An 18,702-nucleotide genomic window follows, 5' to 3' on the forward strand; every position below is an offset into this window, starting at 1 on the left:
ATTCTCTATAAGTCTTCTTGGGGATGGGGGAGGAAAAAACTCACACTCATTGGAAGGGGGGAAATTACAGGGCAGTAAATTATTAGCTGTATTGAATGTTTCCTTTTTCTCTGAATTAAGAAAAGTATGGAATTTTACCATGAGTAAAACTATTGACTTGCTAATATTAATTTTTAGAGTAGACTTAAGGAATTAGTTTTCTGTGTAATATTCACCTTCAAATGAAATCTTATTCAGTAATGAACACAGAAGTTACTACCTTTCCATTCCCCAAAGTAGATTATTCTCAAGGGTACTTAACCAGGCATGAACTGTAATTGCTCGATTCTGGAGCTATATTTAATGTCAGGTTTCCCCAAAATCTTCTCATTTCAGAGAGGTCTATCATTTCTACTGCTGATGTCTGAATGCTTGGAGGACTAACTGCTCAATCCTGCACCAGTTCCTGAGCCCATCATGGGACCTGAAGGTAGTCTTCTGCAAAGTGGGCAGGTGCACATCATCATCTGGGGGAGTTTGGCAGCTATTGCAACTTTCCTACTCATTACCTTCCTCATCTTTCTGTGCTCCAGTTGTGAAAGGTAAAACTTAGATGAGCAAAATTTTACTGAAATCTAAACATATCAGTTTGTTTTAGCTGCTGCTTCACAACAGACTACAGAGACTCATGTGTACCAAAATTAATCCATTCAACTCTCAGCTATAAGGATGATTAGTCCATTTTCTGTTTCAATGAAAATTGAGCCATTATTTTAAAATTCTTTTGAAACAGTTCATACACCTGTGTGTTTGAGGCCTTTCTGAATACAATTATTTGTTATTCATCTAGTCTGAATCTTGTGAAGATGTCTTATCTTCAAGTGGGTATGAATATTTTGAAATCTGGGTATTGTATGTATTAAGGTGACAGTCTACTGAATCATAGATTATAAAATCTGGTGTTTAATCATTGGTTTTTGCTTTTTGAACTTTTACTTTTACAGAAGCAGTAATATTAATAGTCAAAGCAGTCACCTTAAAAACAGAATAAAATTTTGGAATACCAAAAACTGTTAGTAAATAGATTTCATAGAGATAATTTTTTTATGAAAAGAAAGTCATCCTCACTTTAGACAACACAATGATTTTATTGAGAAATGTTTTTATTACTGATAACCATGGAAATCAAATCTGTTCTACATACATCATCTCCTCTAGAAAGATATTCACTTACTAGAAATGAAGAGTAAAAATCTTGTCTCACTCAATTTTGCGCAGAATCTAATAAATAGCATCCAAATATACCAAAGGATGACATCCTGTCTTTAAATAGTGCTGATAAGAATGACAAAATCGAATTTCTCTGAATTACAAAAGAATTTCAGTTTCTTCTCTGTCTGAATTCAGCCCCTTGGGACTAGAGCCCAGAACCAGACTTCTTAGTGAGTCTGGAGTAGAAGAAGCTTGAGGGCCTGTTTGTTTCTATCTGGAAGAGTAGTTTTTGTAATAAATATGCCTCCCATTAGATGTCACTCTTCCCTTATAGATTGCCTATGATACTCCTCAAAGTCTGATTATGTTCTGTTTTAAACCAATACAACGGAATTTCATTACTCCTCACCATGGTTTGGAAGAACTCTGAAACATCCTGAGTGCACATAACATTACCCCACAGCCCAGAGATTTAGATTTGATTTTTGTTTATGTTTCCAAATTCCCCCAAATGCTTGACTTTTCCAGTAAAGGCTTTCTATGTTGAAATAATTTGGAGGGGTAAGGTAATCATCTGCATATTTCAGACCAAATATCTGTATTTGAAAGATATAAATTACAGAGAATTTGCTGATTTAAACTGTAGGAGTTCCTTTATACTGGTATTCCCTATACCAATGAAATCAGAGGTCTCTTAATGCCTTACCGTATTTCTATATGGCAATAGGTACATTCCTATATATTTTATATTTAATTTTAATTTTATATTTTTATAAATATAACATATCTTATAATATTTTTATACTTATATTTTATGTATATATATGTATGTGTACATATATATTCACATATATACATTCTTTCATGCTCATACACTCAGCTTAAATTACCTATGTATTTCAGTCAGCAACTTCTTTTTGAGGCACAAACTAAGGTTTTCTGTTGGTACCACTAGCACTGTTCATTTCTTCTGTAAAGGCTGGCCAAAATCATTTACACTGGTCTGTGGTGTTCTTTTATTGTCTCATTGAATTTCCCTCCAACAAATGAAGTGATATGATTTATGGTATAATTATCTGGCTAACCCTTCTTCCTTATGAAGCAGTCAATTTTTTTTAAATGAAAGAAGCAAATTTTATCAAGAATTAAAGAAAGATTTTCTAAATCCTAGGGAATTAAGTACATAAAGTACTATATGTTTAATTTTTAGATCTTTGTCTTTATAAATATAGTATGTCACTAAAGTTCATATTTTAAATTTCAGAGAAAAGAAGCCAAAACAACAAAATGGTGACCATGAGAACTTGATGAATGTGGTAAGGCTCTGATTTCTTTTTTAAAGCAGTTGTACATTTTAACATGTTTCTACATGCCCAGGGCCAGAAGGAAGGCTGGCAGAATGCTTAAAATCAGCTCTGCCTCAGCCATTCTTTGTCTTTTGGGTTGGGTTTCATGAGAATTTGTGTTTTTGAAAAACCTTAGTACCTATTAACTACGATTAAATGCCTATAGCCTAACAACACAGGCATTTAATTGTAGGTAATAGGTAATGAGGAAATCAGTAGTAGAATTTCCCATAATCACATGAATTTGATTTTCAATGTTCTGCCAAGGGGCTGTTTAGATAATCTTGAATTTATGGCAGCACTGTGTTCTTTAGAGCTTCAACTAACCCTTTTCCCATCACCAGTAAGCACTATTAAGCAAACAGCACAAGGGATTTGCCTTCTAACAAAGTCAATAAGACTGTGCGTGAACTTTGCCTGCCCCTCCAATCCCTCATCCCTAGAGACCCATTGTTCTGATTGGCCTCAAGAGACTGGCATATGTCATTTGAATAGTAGCAACTCTAGGGAGTTTGAAACCTTGCCTAAGATGATCCTTGCCTCCAGAAATTTCCCTGAAGAGAAATATACCAAAGGATGACTTCAGAGCATTTGAGATCAATTTAGTAGAAATTTGAACTCCCAAGTTAGCTATGATATTACAATATTATACCAGAAAATATCTCCCATAATCTACCTGCTTTGGATCCACTTCTTCCAAAGTTGGCCCAGAAAAAAGACTTGTATGAAAGGTTGGAAGGTCAAAGATAACATTTTTGAGCATATTCTCCCCTGTAGAAATAAGTACTTGCTGTGAGAAAGAGATCATGGTGGTTTGGTCAATAAAAGTAAATATAAATATTATGTTTATTAGCAAAAGTTTTTATGAAGTCAAGTCAACAAACATTTACTAAGTGCTTTACAAAGAAAGGCAAAAACAGAACTCACCCTCAAGGAACTCACAGTCAACTGGGAGAGACAACATACAAGATCTATATAAGATAAATCCTTCAGAACTTACCCAAAAGGCCATAAAGTAGAATGCATTTTCCCCCTGATAGTCAGTCCCAAACAACAGAAACATAGAATATTCATACTGGAAGGACCAGAACATGCATCTAGTCCAGCCAGTAGCTAAATAGGAGTCACTTCTGCAGTGAAAGTTCAACTTTACCAGAATCTGATTAAATGTAATTGGCAAAGGTTGAACAAAATTAAAAAAATACAAGTAGATAATGTTAATTTGTGATTTTCTCAGCCAATATGTGACTAACAGGGATCCATTTCTATTTCTTTTTAAATTTTATTTATTTCAGGCAACAAGGTTAAGAGTGAGTTGCCCAAGGTCACACAGTTAGGCAATTATTAAGCATCTAAGGTCAAATTTGAACTGAGGTCCTCCTGACTCCAGGGATAGTGTTCTATTCTCTCTGCCTCCTAGATGCCCCGATCCATTTCTATTTTAGTTTGACACAGATGCTGTTCTACAGCATCTCTTAACAGAGTAGTCATTCAACTTCTCCTTGAAAGACTTCACCTTCTCAAGGAAAAATCTTTTATTTTTTAGGCAACCTTTTCCACCTTTGGAAACTCCAAATGTCAAGAAGTTCAGGGTTGGTTTTTCTTTTGTTTTTTCTTTTCTATCCAAAATAAAGCCATCTCTCCCTTCCCCCACTTCCACCCCCAATTGTCATTAGCACTGTCTCCCTTTTCAGATCAAGTAGACAATTCAATCCTTGCTCCTCATGATAGCCTACTAAATACTAGAAGATGGTTGTCACGCCTCCTACCTTCACACACACACACACACACACACACACACACACACACACACGCTCTATTTCTGTGTCTCTCTGTCTCTGTCTGTATCTCTCTATTCTTTAGACCAGAGTCATAATTAAAGTAATATGACTGAAACTTTGCCTTTCTTCTGTTGATGATCTTCTTCAATTTGTCTTGTATCTTCTTTGCACAGAGTTGTTTGCATGCTGTCTCCCCATTAGATGGTGGATATTATCATGTAGAGACAGTCATGACCCCATGCACATCAGCAATTAAGCCTGAGTGTAATATATAAATATATGCGCACACACACACACATATACACATAATATAGGTTTTTCTCTTATGTAACATATATTATAAGATAGGAATGGGGAAGAGGAGGATTAAATAATTCACATCATTCATAGTAGTAACACAATTTATCATGTGGGCAAATTAGAATATGGAATTTTTCAGTTCTGATCATTTTATACTGATATTTGGAATGTGGAGCAGAAGGGGAAACAGCATGATTTTTTAAGGAAATGCTTTCAGTGTTGACAGCTTTGTTTTGACTTGTAAATTGCTTAACTTTACTATGGAGGTAATTTAAACAGAGTTATACTACTGCCAATTAGTTACCTTCCTGATTATAATCATATACTAAAGCTAAATTCTAACCACAATTTTAAATAAACTTTGCTCACAATAGCCACGTTTTAAAATATAATAATTAAATTTGCCACATATTATAATGTACAAGGAGAGTAACCTAATTGAGTAAAATAGCAAAGTGATCCTGAAAGGTCATTTTTACTTCCAGATTTCCCATTTACCCTTATTTATATGTGTTCTTGAGAATAAGTAAGATTTAGAATGCAAGTTCTTTGACATCAGGGACTAGTTTTGCTTTTTATTTGTCTCCTGAGCACTTATCAAAATGTCTGGCACATGAATGAATGAATGAAATGAGCATTCTTTAAACACTTGCTATGTCCAAATACTATGGTAAGGACTAGGAATCTAAAGAGAAAATTTGAGACAGGCTCTTCTCTCAAGAAGTTGACATCCTAATTGGGGTGTCAACACATAAAAGAAAGTTCAGTTGCACAATAGTCAGAAAATATTATAAGTCCTAAGTTTCAGTGGCTGGGAAGATGGCAAGGTACAAGTATCCTTAAGTTGCGTGATAAGTCAGATAACTGTTTTGGTGTTGAATGTATAGAAGATGGATGAATGGTAAAGCTTAGTGGTCTTCTATCTCATTGGATAGAAGAGAGTAGATGACTCCCATATTGTATAAGAAATATAAACAGCCAAGCCACCCAAATGGGTTCAGGTTCTCAAGACTAAGGGAGGGGGCAAAGGGGAAAGTGGTCTCTCTCTCACCCATCTCTTCCACACTCCTCTCTCACCTTCTTAGCCTAACATCCCCTGCCCTCAACTCCTAGAACCTTTCCCAGGAAAGTTCTAGACAGTCTTCTAGGAAAAGGCTGAAAGCTAAATTATAAATAAATGCTTGTTGATTAATTGGTTAGTGAGCTAAAATTAAGCCTGTTTTGTTTAATACAAGTTTAGATGAAATCGTGGATTCTTTTCTAAGAATCTTTTAGACTATAATAGATCTAGTGTGATATAGATGTTCCCATTTAGAAGCAATGGAATTAATCAGATACCTTAAGATACCCTATGGTTGACTCAGTTAATATTGAATAATTTGTATATTACAAATTTCTTTCTCCTTCCCTCCCTCCCTCCCTCCCTCCCTCCCTCCCTCCCTCCCTTCCTTCCTTCCTTCCTTCCTTCCTTCCTTCCTTCCTTCCTTCCTTCCTTCCTTCCTTCTTCTTTGAGGCCTTCTTTGAGTGTGGTAGCTTCTTATGGTCAAGCTATTTTTTTTGCTTTTATTTGTCTTTTTCCCATCCTATTTCTTCACCTTGAACTTTATATTAAAGTTGGACTCTGTTCAGTTTGGGATGGGAGGCTTTTTTGCGGGATTGTTTTCAGAGCTGGTTCTAGGGGTCTGCAAGTTTTCAGTACAAGTTTTCAGTGCTTCCAAGTGGTAATATTTTGGGAGAGGTGTGGTTACTGTTCTCTTGGTCTTCACTGTGATTTTTACCCAGGAAGGGCTCTGCTTCCCTGAAGTTGCAAATGATAGTGTTCCTCTTGGCCCTTGAATTGTGACCCAGGTCCTTTGCTTCTTTGTGAGCAATTCCAAGAACTCCTCTCTGTCTTGGAATTGCAACCCTGAACTGCTTATAGAGTTGCCAGTCAGCACCAGTTGCATCCAGTGCCAGCAAATTGTCCCTTGTAATCTCTTTCTGACCATTTGTCTGTCTCCTTTACCATCTCTGGACTGAGAAACCTGAAATTTCTGTCACAGATACCTCCAAGGCTCACCACAGATGCTTCCACCTTACACCAAGCTTGAGGCCACTTGAGTGTTACAGATCTTTCCTCTGGACCTCCTAAGTGATTTTGGTCTGGAAAAATATTTCTGTCTGATAAAAATTTGATTTGAGGCATTTTTTAGTTTTTTATTTTTTCCCAATTGCATGTAAAATTTTCAACATTCATTCTTTTAATGAAAGTTTTAGTTCTAAATTTTTGTCCCCTTGTCCCTCCCCTTCCCTTTCCCCAAGATAGCAAGCAATCTGATATAGGTTATATATTTTTGAGGCATTACTTTAAAGTTGCTTGGAGGGTAATGTTGGGAGAATTCAGCTGGGTCCTATAGATGGTTGCTATCTTCAGGACATAATTTTCTATTGCTTCATATTTCATGTAGGCTGTTGGTGTTTTTTAAGTCACTTTGTTTTAACTCATTCGTTACAATACAGAATACATTTCTCAGATATGTTATATATATATGTTCGTTTTTTACAGCCTTCTGATAAAGAGATGTTCAGTCATTCAGTTACAAGTCTGGGTACTGAACTTCCTGCCAGCAGTGAACAAAATGGGGGCCTTACCAATGGAGACAGTAAGTTCTACTGTGCTTTCCAATATGTAAAAATTCTATCATAACTCATCATGTTCTATTCTTAACTGATATCCAGAAACATTAAGTATTATAGTTTAAACTTAACTTCTATAACCAAAAGTGAGGAAACAGTTTTACAAAGTCATTTTCTGAATCTGTTATTTCTTGGTTGCATGGTTCCAAGTTTTAATTTTACCTTCTTTGACAATGTAATCTGAATTAGCTATATCTTACAGCTGTTGGCAGCTAACACAGTGCTTATCATGTGCAGGGTCCTTAGTAAATGTTTGTTGAACTGAATTAGTTACAAAGTGATCCTCACTGAAGTTCTGTTAGAGAAGACAAGTATTTGAAACATCTTCCAACATTTACTTAGACTACAAGTGTTATTTCATTGTTTTTTAATTAAAGTTGCTGATCCATATCATTATACTTTGTTAAGACACTCCCAATAAAATGAAAAGCATTGGTTCCTAGAACATTAACAATTCACTGGCAAATTGATAATTTAAATTCATAACTCAGACCTTCTTATTAGAATTTATGTGGAGGAAAAAACCTTAAATAAAAGAGAAAATATGCCCAGTTATTATGTTGATGGGTTTTATTAGTTCTAGCACAGGTGAGCTGGTTCTATTGAGTAATTGGTCACAAATATGTCTCTGGAAATGTGGAAGTGATTACAAATAATGCCACAATTTCTGTACCAAAATATCTTTTATTCTGCCTAGGTAAAATGGAGAAAATGACCTTTATTTATACTCCCAAGACCCTCTCATTCAAAAACTATCATTGGTTGTCTTATCCCACATAACCTGAAGGAACCAACAGAGTCATGATTGTGGAAAGAGGTGACTGCTCACTAGGGCTTAGAATGAATATCCTTATTTTCCCCCAAAGTGACACAAAAAGTGACTTTTTTTGGGTCTCTGAAATAAACAATGTTGTATATAAATTGAAATACAGCAATAGGTAGGTGCCATTTGGGAATGAAATGCATGTAAAATATTTGTAATACAGAAAAGGAATATTCATGTGAGACAAAATATATCCCTTAGTTGATGGAGTACCATAGGAGATAAAAATTGTTTTGTTAAAGAAATTAATTTAAAACCTGAAGTCATCATAGGTGATGTTGCTATAACTAAGTAGTTTTATTAAAGTTCTACAGTTTAAATTTAGGAGATATGTTAGTTCATTTCCTTCCAAATTATGAATAAAATAATAAGAATACTTGATCTATAGTCATATCACTATAATTTTCTTCTTAAAGTCAAAGAAGATGAAGGATTATGATTTTTCCTCATTTTACTGTGTGGTAAATCACATAGTGATTTTTAAGGGTGATTGAATCTTTAATTTTTTTCTTCTCCTACTGCTATTGCAGTTCTTTCAGAAGACAGTACTATGACATGCATGCAACATTATGAAGAAGTACAAACTTCTATTTCTGACCTGTTGGATTCCCAGGACAGTACAGGAAAGTCGGTGAAGTGTCATCAAAGTCGGGAATTACCTAGAATTCCTCCTAATGATACCTTGGATACTATTCTTACCACAACAAACGGGGACAATGACCAGGGTCTTGGAATGGAAGGACCATATGAAGTTCTCAAAGATAGCTCCTCTCAAGAAAACATGGTAGAAGATTGTCTGTATGAAACTGTGAAGGAAATAAAGGAAGTAGGAACAGCAACCAATCTAGAAAAAAGCCAAAATGGAAGACCAAATTCTGTAAATGCCCTCAAAGAGATTCAGGGCCCACATCCAATGAACAAAGTTGAGTCTGCAGAATATGCCTCTGTGAACCGAAATAAAAAAAGTCGACACAGCATCAATGCAGAGAGTGTTCTTGGAAATTCCTTGGATATAGAGGAAGAAGCCCCACCTCCTGTCCCTGTAAAACTCCTTGATGAGAATGAAAATGTACAGGATAAAGCAGATGGGGAGGAAGCAAATAAAGGGGCCACTGAGAGTACTAGTCAGTCCAACAAGGTAAGCCAATTGTTTTCTCATATTCTTATAGCACAGAATGGGTAAAAATTATTTAAGTGTGCAAAGTTGACCCCCAACTTTGGTGTGAGCTGATTAAAAATTTTATTCCAGGAAAGAACTATGTATCACCAATGGGAGCTTACAATCTGTGTTCCTCTTGGAAATTGTTCCATAAATGTTTATTATTTCAATGTTGAAGGCTTTTTATTGAATGCTAGAGTGAGGATTTTTTCTTCTCACAATACCAGAGTGATAATTTTTGTTTATAAAGCATCTCTCTCAGAACCTTTTCTGATTCTTATCCATTTTTCACATCATGTCTGATTAATATCAAATATTATTTTTCCCCATCTTAGAAAGGAGGAAGCAGAAATAAAGAAGTTAGTTTATTTATCCTGGGTTAAAAGGTCATAGAACATCACATGATCATCCCTGAGCTGCATATGTATCATGCTTTGTCCCTCAGACTTGTGTCTGAGAGACATAAGTATGATAACCCTATGATGCAAATTATTTATATAAGTAAATTACATGTACCAGTGAAAATGTTAATAACAACAGTCATAGTAAACAATAGAATAACAATAATAGATTATTAATAATAATAGATTTTCATAATACCTGAAGCTCTATAAAACAAAGAATCATAAATAATCATAGTTAGAGGGGGCCCCAAAGTCCAATTTAGACCTAAAGCAAAAATCACTTCTACATTCTTTCTAACAAATAGTTGTCCAGTCTGCTGGATGAGATGTAAATCAGTTCTAATTAGTAACACAAGAAATAAAAATAGAAAAATTCCAAAATGTCAGTCCCAAATAAAGTCATGATCAAAGTCCTTGGGAAGTTCTACAAAGGAACTCACAAATTTTATGTCACATATATTCCTACTTCAAATAACCAAATGAAACACATTGTAGTAGAAATACCATCAAGCTATACCAATCTAATTTAGATTGGTAACATTGTGATGTAGTGAAGAGAGTACTGGATTTGGAGTGAAAAAATCCTTGATTCCTGCCCTATATCCAACACTCCTCGGATGGGAAGTCTTAGCCAAATCAAATTATTTTATCTTGTAAATAAAATGATCATTGTAATTGTGATACCTACCCCAGAGGGTTGCCATGTTGTAAACTGCTATATGTGGCTACTACTATTATTCTTGTACCACAAATGAAAAATAAACCTGATTCTCTGTTTCATAACCAATAAAGACTTGTTAGGGGCGGCTAGGTGGCTTAGTGGATAAAGGCACCGGCCTTGGAGTCAGGAGTACCTGGGTTCAAATCGGGTCTCAAACACTTTAATAATTACCTAGCTGTGTGGCCTTGGGCAAGCCACTTAACCCCATTTGCCTTGCAAAAAAAAACCCCCAAAAAACAATAACAAAAAAACAAAACAATAAAGTCTTGTTAACAGAAGGACCATAATTTAAGAAAAATAATTTTAGCTTCATTGTTAAAAAACTCAGATTTATGGAAGAGTTAGTCATAAAATTATGGAAGTATAAAGGATTTTAGAAATCATCTAATTCAACCTATAAGTGAATAAAAATACCATGGCCTACTATGATATCAAATTTGCATTTATTGATTCATTTATAATGTATAAGATACTAGGTTAGGTACTATGGAAATATATAGGTCTATGTGACTGACTGAAGTAAAATAGCCCCTGCCTTCCATGAACTTATATCTGATTCAGGAGACATAGCATGTATACAATTAAATGCAGTACAAGGAAAACTGAGGAGGAAGAGCTGGGCAAGTGGGGAAATTAAATAAGGCTTCATGGAGACCAGTTGGATAATACATGACATGAAACTTTAAAAGAAGATAAGAATTCAGAGAGAATATATTCCAGGCATGGGGAATGCTTATTTAAACATGAAGGTTAGAAATGAAGTAGAAAGTTCAGGCCACAACTATTAGTTCAATTTGGCTAGAACCCAGAGTTCATGAAGGGGTGTAGTATGAGATAAGGCTAGAAAATAAGTAAAAGCCATATTGTGAAGGTATTTAAATGCCATGTTAAGGAAAGCAGTTAGCAGGGAAGGTGACATGTTCAGACATGTAATTTAGACAGCTACATCAAGGGTAGATTAGAGACAGACTGGAAGAAAGAAGACAAATTTAGAGCTATTATCCTAGTCTAGTGATGAAACCCTGAACCAGAATGTTGGCTATATGAGTGGAAAGAAAGAGACAGACTTGAAAGATGTTGAAAAGTTGGCAAAAATAAGACTTGGCAACTGATTAGATATTAAGTATGAAAAAGAGGGAAGACTCAAGGATGATTCTTAAGATTAAAAACCAAGATAGGGGGCAGCTAGGTGGCAGTGGATAGAGCACCAGCCCTGGAGTCAGAGGAGTGCTTAATCCCATTTGCCTTGCAAAAAAACCTTAAAAAAAAAAAAAAAAAAAAAAAAAAAACAAGATAATTGTCCTTAACAAAAACGGGCAAGTTGGAAGTCGTAGCAGATTTAAGGAGGCTCTCAATGTATTGAATTTAAAATGCCTCATAATTAGGGTTTATCTGGGAAGACCACTGGCAATGTAGACTCAAGTTTAGAAGATGTATTCGGGTTATATGTGTAGTTCTGGATGTCATCTGTAAACGTGAACCAGAAGCTGTCCAAGGGAATTGAAAAAAAGGAGAAGCCAATGGCAAAGTCCTAGGAATACCCTCAGTGAGCAGGAGGCAACTAGGGCATAGAGGATAGAGTGCCAAGCCTAAAGTCAAAAAGACTCATCTTCCTCAATTCAAATCTGACCTCAGATATTTGCTAGCTGTGTGACCCTGATTAAGTCACTTAACCAAGGCACTTTTTATGTGCCTTATCTTTAAAATGAACTAGAGAAGAAAATGACCAACTATTCCAGTTCTTTGCCAAGAAAATTCCATGTGGACTTTCATGAAGAGTTGGACACAACTGAACAATAACAAAGTATAGATCTGGAAAGAGATGATCTGATCTGGGAACTGATGGGATGTTCAGAAGAATGAGTTAGAGAGATGAAAAAAGTGAGACTGGGGTGGGGAGGCAGGTGGAAGAGGGTCACTAAGGACTAAGCCCTAGGAATACCATCAGTGTCAGGAGGTTGCCAGTATTCCAGTTATAGGAGGATAAGTAAAAGTGGTCATACAGGAAAAGAACCAAAAGAGAACCATATCAAAGAAACCAAGGAAGGACAGAGTGTCCAGAGGGGAAGTAATAAATAGTATCAGAAGCTAAGAGGGTTCAGTGATAATGAGCAATGAGAAAAAGTCACCAGATGTAGCGTTTGTGATCACTGATAACCTAGCTATCCATAAGACATAGCCATTCAGATTTCCCTTGGAGATCATTGATGATCTTTGGTGGAAATTTATTGCCTTTTGAGGCCATCCACTCCACTTTTAAATAGCTGGTGTTTTTCCTTATAGCAGGGATTGGTTTTTTTTAACCTTTCTTTGTATCCTAAGAACTTAACACATTTCAGTTATTTTTCAATTCAGTCATTCTTCATAATCCTATTTAGGATTTTTCTTGGCAAAGAAACTGGAGTAGTTTGCCATTTCCTTCTCCAACCCATTTTACAGTTGAGAAAACTGAGGTAAATGAGGTTAAGAGACATGCCCAGGGTTATACTGCTAGTAAGTGTCTGAAGTCAGATTTGAACTCAGAAGATGCCTTTTCCTGATTTTAGGCCATTCAAATTTAGTCTAGCCACTGAACTACCTAGCAGCCCACCTAACACCTGAGCACTTAATAAATTGTAGTTGATTGACTGATATACAGTTGTTCACATACCACTTCCTCAGACTCTCTTCTCCTCCAAGCTAAATAATAGTCTCACTTCCTTCAACCTATATAACTTAAATGTCTTGCCTTGGGCCTTTATAGATGGAGCTTGCAGACTAAAGATTCAGTCAATCAGTAAGCCTGTATCATCAGTTCCTACACCTACTCTTTTTTTATATGAATTGCTTTCTAGCCCCCTTAGTCCTCCTGTTTTATTTTTGTAACTGATTATGTTTTTCTTTTTCATTTTAAGAAAGATTTTATTTATTTTGAGTTTTACAATTTTCCCCCATTCTTGCTTCCCACCCCCCCACCCCCACAGGAGGCATTCTGTTAGTCTTTACATTGTTTCCATGGTATACATTGATCTCAGTTGAATGTGATGACAGAGAAATCATATCCGTAAGGAAGAAAAATAAAGTATGAGATAGTAAAATTACATAATAACATTATGGGGTTTTTTCCCCTAATTTGAAGGTAATAATCTTTGGTCTTCGTTCAAAGTCCACAGTTCTTTCTCTGGATACAGATGGTATTCTCCATTGCAGATAGTCCAAAATTGTCCCTGGTTGTTGCACTGATGGAATGAGCAAGTCCATCAAATTTGATCATCACTCACATGTTGCTGTTAGGGTGTCCAATGTTTTTTTGGTTCTGCTCATCTCACTCAGCATCATAACAGATTAATTTTTTTAAACCGAATATAGGACTTTGCATTTAGGAAGGAAGCAGGGTGAAAATATGAGAACATTGCTATTTTTTTTACTATTTTTAATGTAAGGCATGATTATCAGAAATTAACTCTGTAGCAGTTGGTGGAAGGTAAAGTCACATAAACTGAAGCCAAAGTAGTACATAAGGTTCCAACAAAGTCCTTTATCTTTCTCTTAGCTTTAAAAAATTAGAAAACTGCTTAGTTTCTTTGTTTGGGAAAAATATATCATGAATATCAACTTACAAGCAAAAAGTTTCTTATCATATAAAAATAATGAATTTTTGTTTTCCACCCTTCATATCCACCTAAAATAAAAAAGTTGAACAAAATTAAAATCCTACAATCCTGATAAATAGAGCATCCTGCCTGAGGCAGATAAACTTTTTACTGATAATATCTAACAATTAAAGGATTAATGGACTAATTGCTATTAAATAGTAGCTTAGACTTTATTTCATATATTATATATAATCTGCACACACACATATATATTTATACATCTATATGTTCACATATATCCCATGTATATATAAATAGAATCTCATAGATATACAAATTAGAATAATAAATCTTATAGTCCAAATTAATTTTATGTATAAATATTAATATGAGTAGACAACTAGGTATGATAGCTCCACATAGTAACAATTCATGCTTTAAATAATTCCCAGTATTTTAAAAATTCAGTTTAAAAAATTAAATGCTATATATTCTTTCCTCCTCCAAGTGGTCCAGTTTTAATAAGAAAAATACATTTTAAATATACAGTTAGTACTGCTATAACTTGATATGCATTCCCCAAAATCATTGAGTTATGTAAAATCACTTGATAGATATCACAGGAGCTTATGATGGAAATGGAGTAAGTAACACAATACTCAAAAACTTTACCAGTGACATTTAAAGAAAAATACAAATCTAATAAAAATGGTAGCACCAATTGTTAAGAAATATAAAAAAATACTACAATAAATAGTGGCAGTGTCCTCAAGCTATTGGTGAGCTTATCCCCCAGGTTCCCATGGATCTTGATAAGTTGATGGTTTGTTGATGGGGTGGGAGTGGGGTGTAGACTATGGGAATGGGGACCTTCCCTCCTACCTCCACAAATCTTACTACACCAGAAGACACAGAGTATATATGACACTTTACTTATTAGATGTTTGAGGACCTCACCATCCCCTGGGAATATTTCCTCATCCTGAACTCTCTGCTGAATATCCTGGATAACAGTGATGAATACCTTTGGCAATCATACATCTCCATGTTGTGTGTCTTGCCTAATGTTTTTATGAATATCATTGAATGGGGATATTTCTGTTGTTATAAGTTCTAGTGAATCTTGTATAATTTTGATGTATGGATTGGTGATATTTTAAAGAATTTTTCCACTTTGTGTTATACCTCATGCCTAAATATCCCATGAAGTAATGTTTCTTGTTGCCTGTTGGCATACAATAAATCCCATTCAGCCAATTCATTTCTTTGCTTCTCCAAGGAATACCTGTAAGCCAGTCTTTCATTTACCTACAATTTCATCCTTTTTTTTGCTTTTTTTTTGCTTTTTTGCTTTTCTTGTGGCAAGAATGCAGAAGATTAATATGACAGCTGCTTTAACAATATGCCCACTTCTTGGTCATTGGACAAGGATCTCACATTCAGAGTACCAACCGTCAAATTAAAATCAATCGATGTGTGATTCTTAGCACCTGCCACCGTTTGCAGTAACTTTGTCTATGCTACTACAGAAGTAACAACAGAACTCATAGGACCAATTCTTTTCCTTTTTTTTTTTTTTTTGGAGTTGCAATGGCCAAAAAAGTCATTGACAAACAGCCTGCCTATCAAGGTTGGTCCCTATTACTGAGGTCATGATCAAAGCCTTTCAAACATGATAGAGCTTGACAGGATTTATGCTCCAATGACTTATTCAATAATCAAAACACATTTATTAGATTCCTTACTAAGCACCAGGAAATACAAAAAGGATACAAAAGAACATCCCTGCCCTTAAGTAATTTACACTCTGAGGAAGACAACATTTAAACAAATATATGCAAAGCAAACTTTATATGGTTAAAAAATAGGGGGGGGGAAAGCACTAGAATTAAGAGGGATTAAGGAAAGCTTTCCTTAGAAAGTGAGATTTTAGTTGGGATGTAAAGGCAGCCCGGAAGGTCAGTAGTCAGAGCAGATGAGCATTCCAAGCATGAGAGGCAGAGAAAATGCCCAGAATTAAGAGATGGAGTCTTGTTCAAGGAACAGTTAAGAAGTCACTGTCATTGGATTGAAGAATGCTGTTGTGGAGTAAGAAGCACATGAGTGGCAAAAATTATAAAGGTCTTTGAATGCCAAATAGAATATTGTGACTTTACTTTTGGAGACTTTAGGAAGCAACTGGAGTTTGTTAAGTAAGAGGGATGGGGTGCTGTATATGATTTGACTTGCATTTAATGATATCGCTTTGGTGGCTGAATAGAGAACAGATTGGAATAGGAAAAGTGAAGGCAGATAGATTCACCAGCAGGCTATTGCAGTTGTCTATGTATGAGGTGATGGACCCTGCCCTAGAGTCCTAGCAGTGTCAGAAGAGAAACTAATTATATGGGAAAGGTGAAAGTAAAGGGCCCTGGCAACAGATTGGATGGGGAAAGGGGTTTGGGAGGTAGTGAGGAGTGCAGGATGACTCCTAGGTTGTAAGTCTGAGAGACTGGGAAGATGGTGTTGCCCTCTATACCCTCTACAGTAATACAGAAAGTGGGGAGGAGGGGGGAGAGAGGAAGTTTCTAGAAAAAAAAGATAAATTCTGTTTTGGAGATACTGAGTTTAAAATGTCTACCAGACATCCAGTTCAAGATATCTGAAAGGCAGTTGGAGATATGAGATTGGAGGTCAGCAAAGTGGTTGGCACAAGAAAGATAGATTTGAGAATCATCAGCATGGAGATGATCATCAAATCCATGAAAGCTGATGAGATCACCAAGTGAATTAGTATAAAAATAGCCCAGGAAAGAACCCTAAAGGATGCCTGCAATCAGACTGCATGATTGTTGAGAACCTAGAATAACCTCCATGTTGAGTTGAGGCAACAAGAGTAGGATTAGGATTTTAAATGTGTAACATCATATCTATTTACTCACTTACATAAACTTTGGGACCTTAGACTTTTCCCCAAAATATGTTTTAAGAACTTCTTCCATGAAAACCTGGAAAGACTTACACATACTTATGTAAAGTGAACAGAACATTGTACACAACAATAATGATATCATACTTTCTACTATAAATGACTTAACTATTTTCAACAATACAATTAATTATCCAAATTAATTCCAAAGGACTCATGATGAAAAATAACATCTACCTCCAGAGAAAGAACTGATGGAGATTGAATGCAGATCAAAGCATACTGGTTTTCAATTTATTTTTTCCATGGGATTTTTGGGGGAGGGAGGATTTTCACAACATGACTGTTGTGGAAATGTATTTTGCATGATTAAGCATGTATAATGTATATCAGATTGCTTACCATCTCAGGGAAGAGGGAGAGAATTTGGAACTCAATTTTTTTAATTGTTAAAAGTTGTTTTTATGTGTTGTAACTGGGGAAAATTGAAATATATTTTTTTATAAAAAAGAACATTTGCCATGATACAAAAAATCTTAAGAGTTTGAAAGGAACTCAAAAGAAATATGTACCTGAACAAGAACCTTTTATACAACATATCAACCAAGTGATGATTCAGTCTCTCAAAAACCTCCAGGGAGAAAGAGCACATCACAAGATTTCTTCATAATTTACACCCATTGCTCCTAGTTCTCCAAAATAGTTCTCTTCAGTATGACAACTCTTCATTTACTTAAAGATGACTTTCCTATCTCCTTTAACTGTTCTTTTCTCTAAGCTAACCATCCCAATTCCTTCAAAACCATTCCTTGCATAATCTCCAGTTCTCTCATTTTCCTATTGTTATTGTCCACTTCTGCCTCAGCTGGTCTATCTCTGTCTTAATATATGATGCCCAGAAATGGACACTATATTCCAGTTTCATAATGACAAGAACAGAAGCCCACTGTGCCTCTTTTTGTGATGCATAGGGGTAGCATTACCTGCTATAGTATAACTTTGATACACTACTTTGATTCATATTAAAATCAATCAGCAATCAATATTTATTAAGTACCTCCTCTGAGCTAGGCTCTAAAGCTTCCTATTATATTTTCCCAAAGAATTGTTGTCCCTCATCTTGTACTTGTGAAAGTAGATTTTTTTGAACTGGAGTGTATAACTTTGTATTTTTTCCCCTATTAAATTTTATTTTATTTCTTAAATCTCATCATTCTTCCTATTGTGACCTTTTTTGGATTCTATCCCAGGCATCCAATGTGTTATCTGTCCTCATCCATTTAATGTCATTTGAAGATAATACAAGCATATTATCTCTGTGTTCAAGTCATTGATTAAAAATGTTAAAAAAAAAAAAAAAAAGCCCAGAGCCAAGGATAGAGTCTTTAAAGGGAATGAAAAAACATCATGTAATCACAATTCATCTTTCCCAGGAAAAAGGAAAGAAAGGAGGACCAGTACACTCATAAGCATAAACACAAATTCAAGTACCCTATCTTCTTGCTTGTTGAAAGAAATCTTTAAAAGAATTATGTTTCCTAATCATCAATACTAAGAAATAATTCCTTTGTGTTTAACTCTCCCAAGTATCCATCTAATAGACACACTTATATGAAACTCTGTCTCCAGGGACTGTAAATTGACTGAAATGGTTAAGGCTCTAAAGAATTAATCAGATGATGATAGATGCAGTCCCCCAAGTGTCACAGAAAAGGTGTTTATCTAATTAAAATGTCTTCAGAATCAAAGTCTTTTTAATCTACAGCTTTATCATATCTTCCCAGTATTCATCTCTAAGTACATGCATAATGCATTGAA

At 35.3% G+C, this 18,702-nt stretch overlaps 1 protein-coding gene across 9 annotated transcripts in view; it reads left to right on the plus strand.

Annotated features, from left to right (window-relative positions):
• The window catches only part of PAG1 (phosphoprotein membrane anchor with glycosphingolipid microdomains 1), a 224,886-nt gene that overhangs the window by 183,998 nt on the left and 22,186 nt on the right, over window positions 1-18,702 (plus strand). For all 9 annotated transcript variants that reach the window (XM_074201516.1, XM_074201515.1, XM_074201514.1 and 6 more), the window contains 4 exons: window positions 376-581; window positions 2,456-2,507; window positions 7,164-7,260; window positions 8,648-9,255. In XM_074201516.1, coding sequence (XP_074057617.1) covers window positions 457-581; window positions 2,456-2,507; window positions 7,164-7,260; window positions 8,648-9,255 — 882 coding nt within the window. In that variant the 5' untranslated portion in view covers window positions 376-456. The remainder of the gene's footprint in view (window positions 1-375; window positions 582-2,455; window positions 2,508-7,163; window positions 7,261-8,647; window positions 9,256-18,702) is intronic.

The sequence above is a fragment of the Macrotis lagotis genome, chromosome X (genome assembly GCF_037893015.1).
Source record: "Macrotis lagotis isolate mMagLag1 chromosome X, bilby.v1.9.chrom.fasta, whole genome shotgun sequence".
Lineage (NCBI taxonomy): Eukaryota > Metazoa > Chordata > Mammalia > Peramelemorphia > Peramelidae > Macrotis > Macrotis lagotis.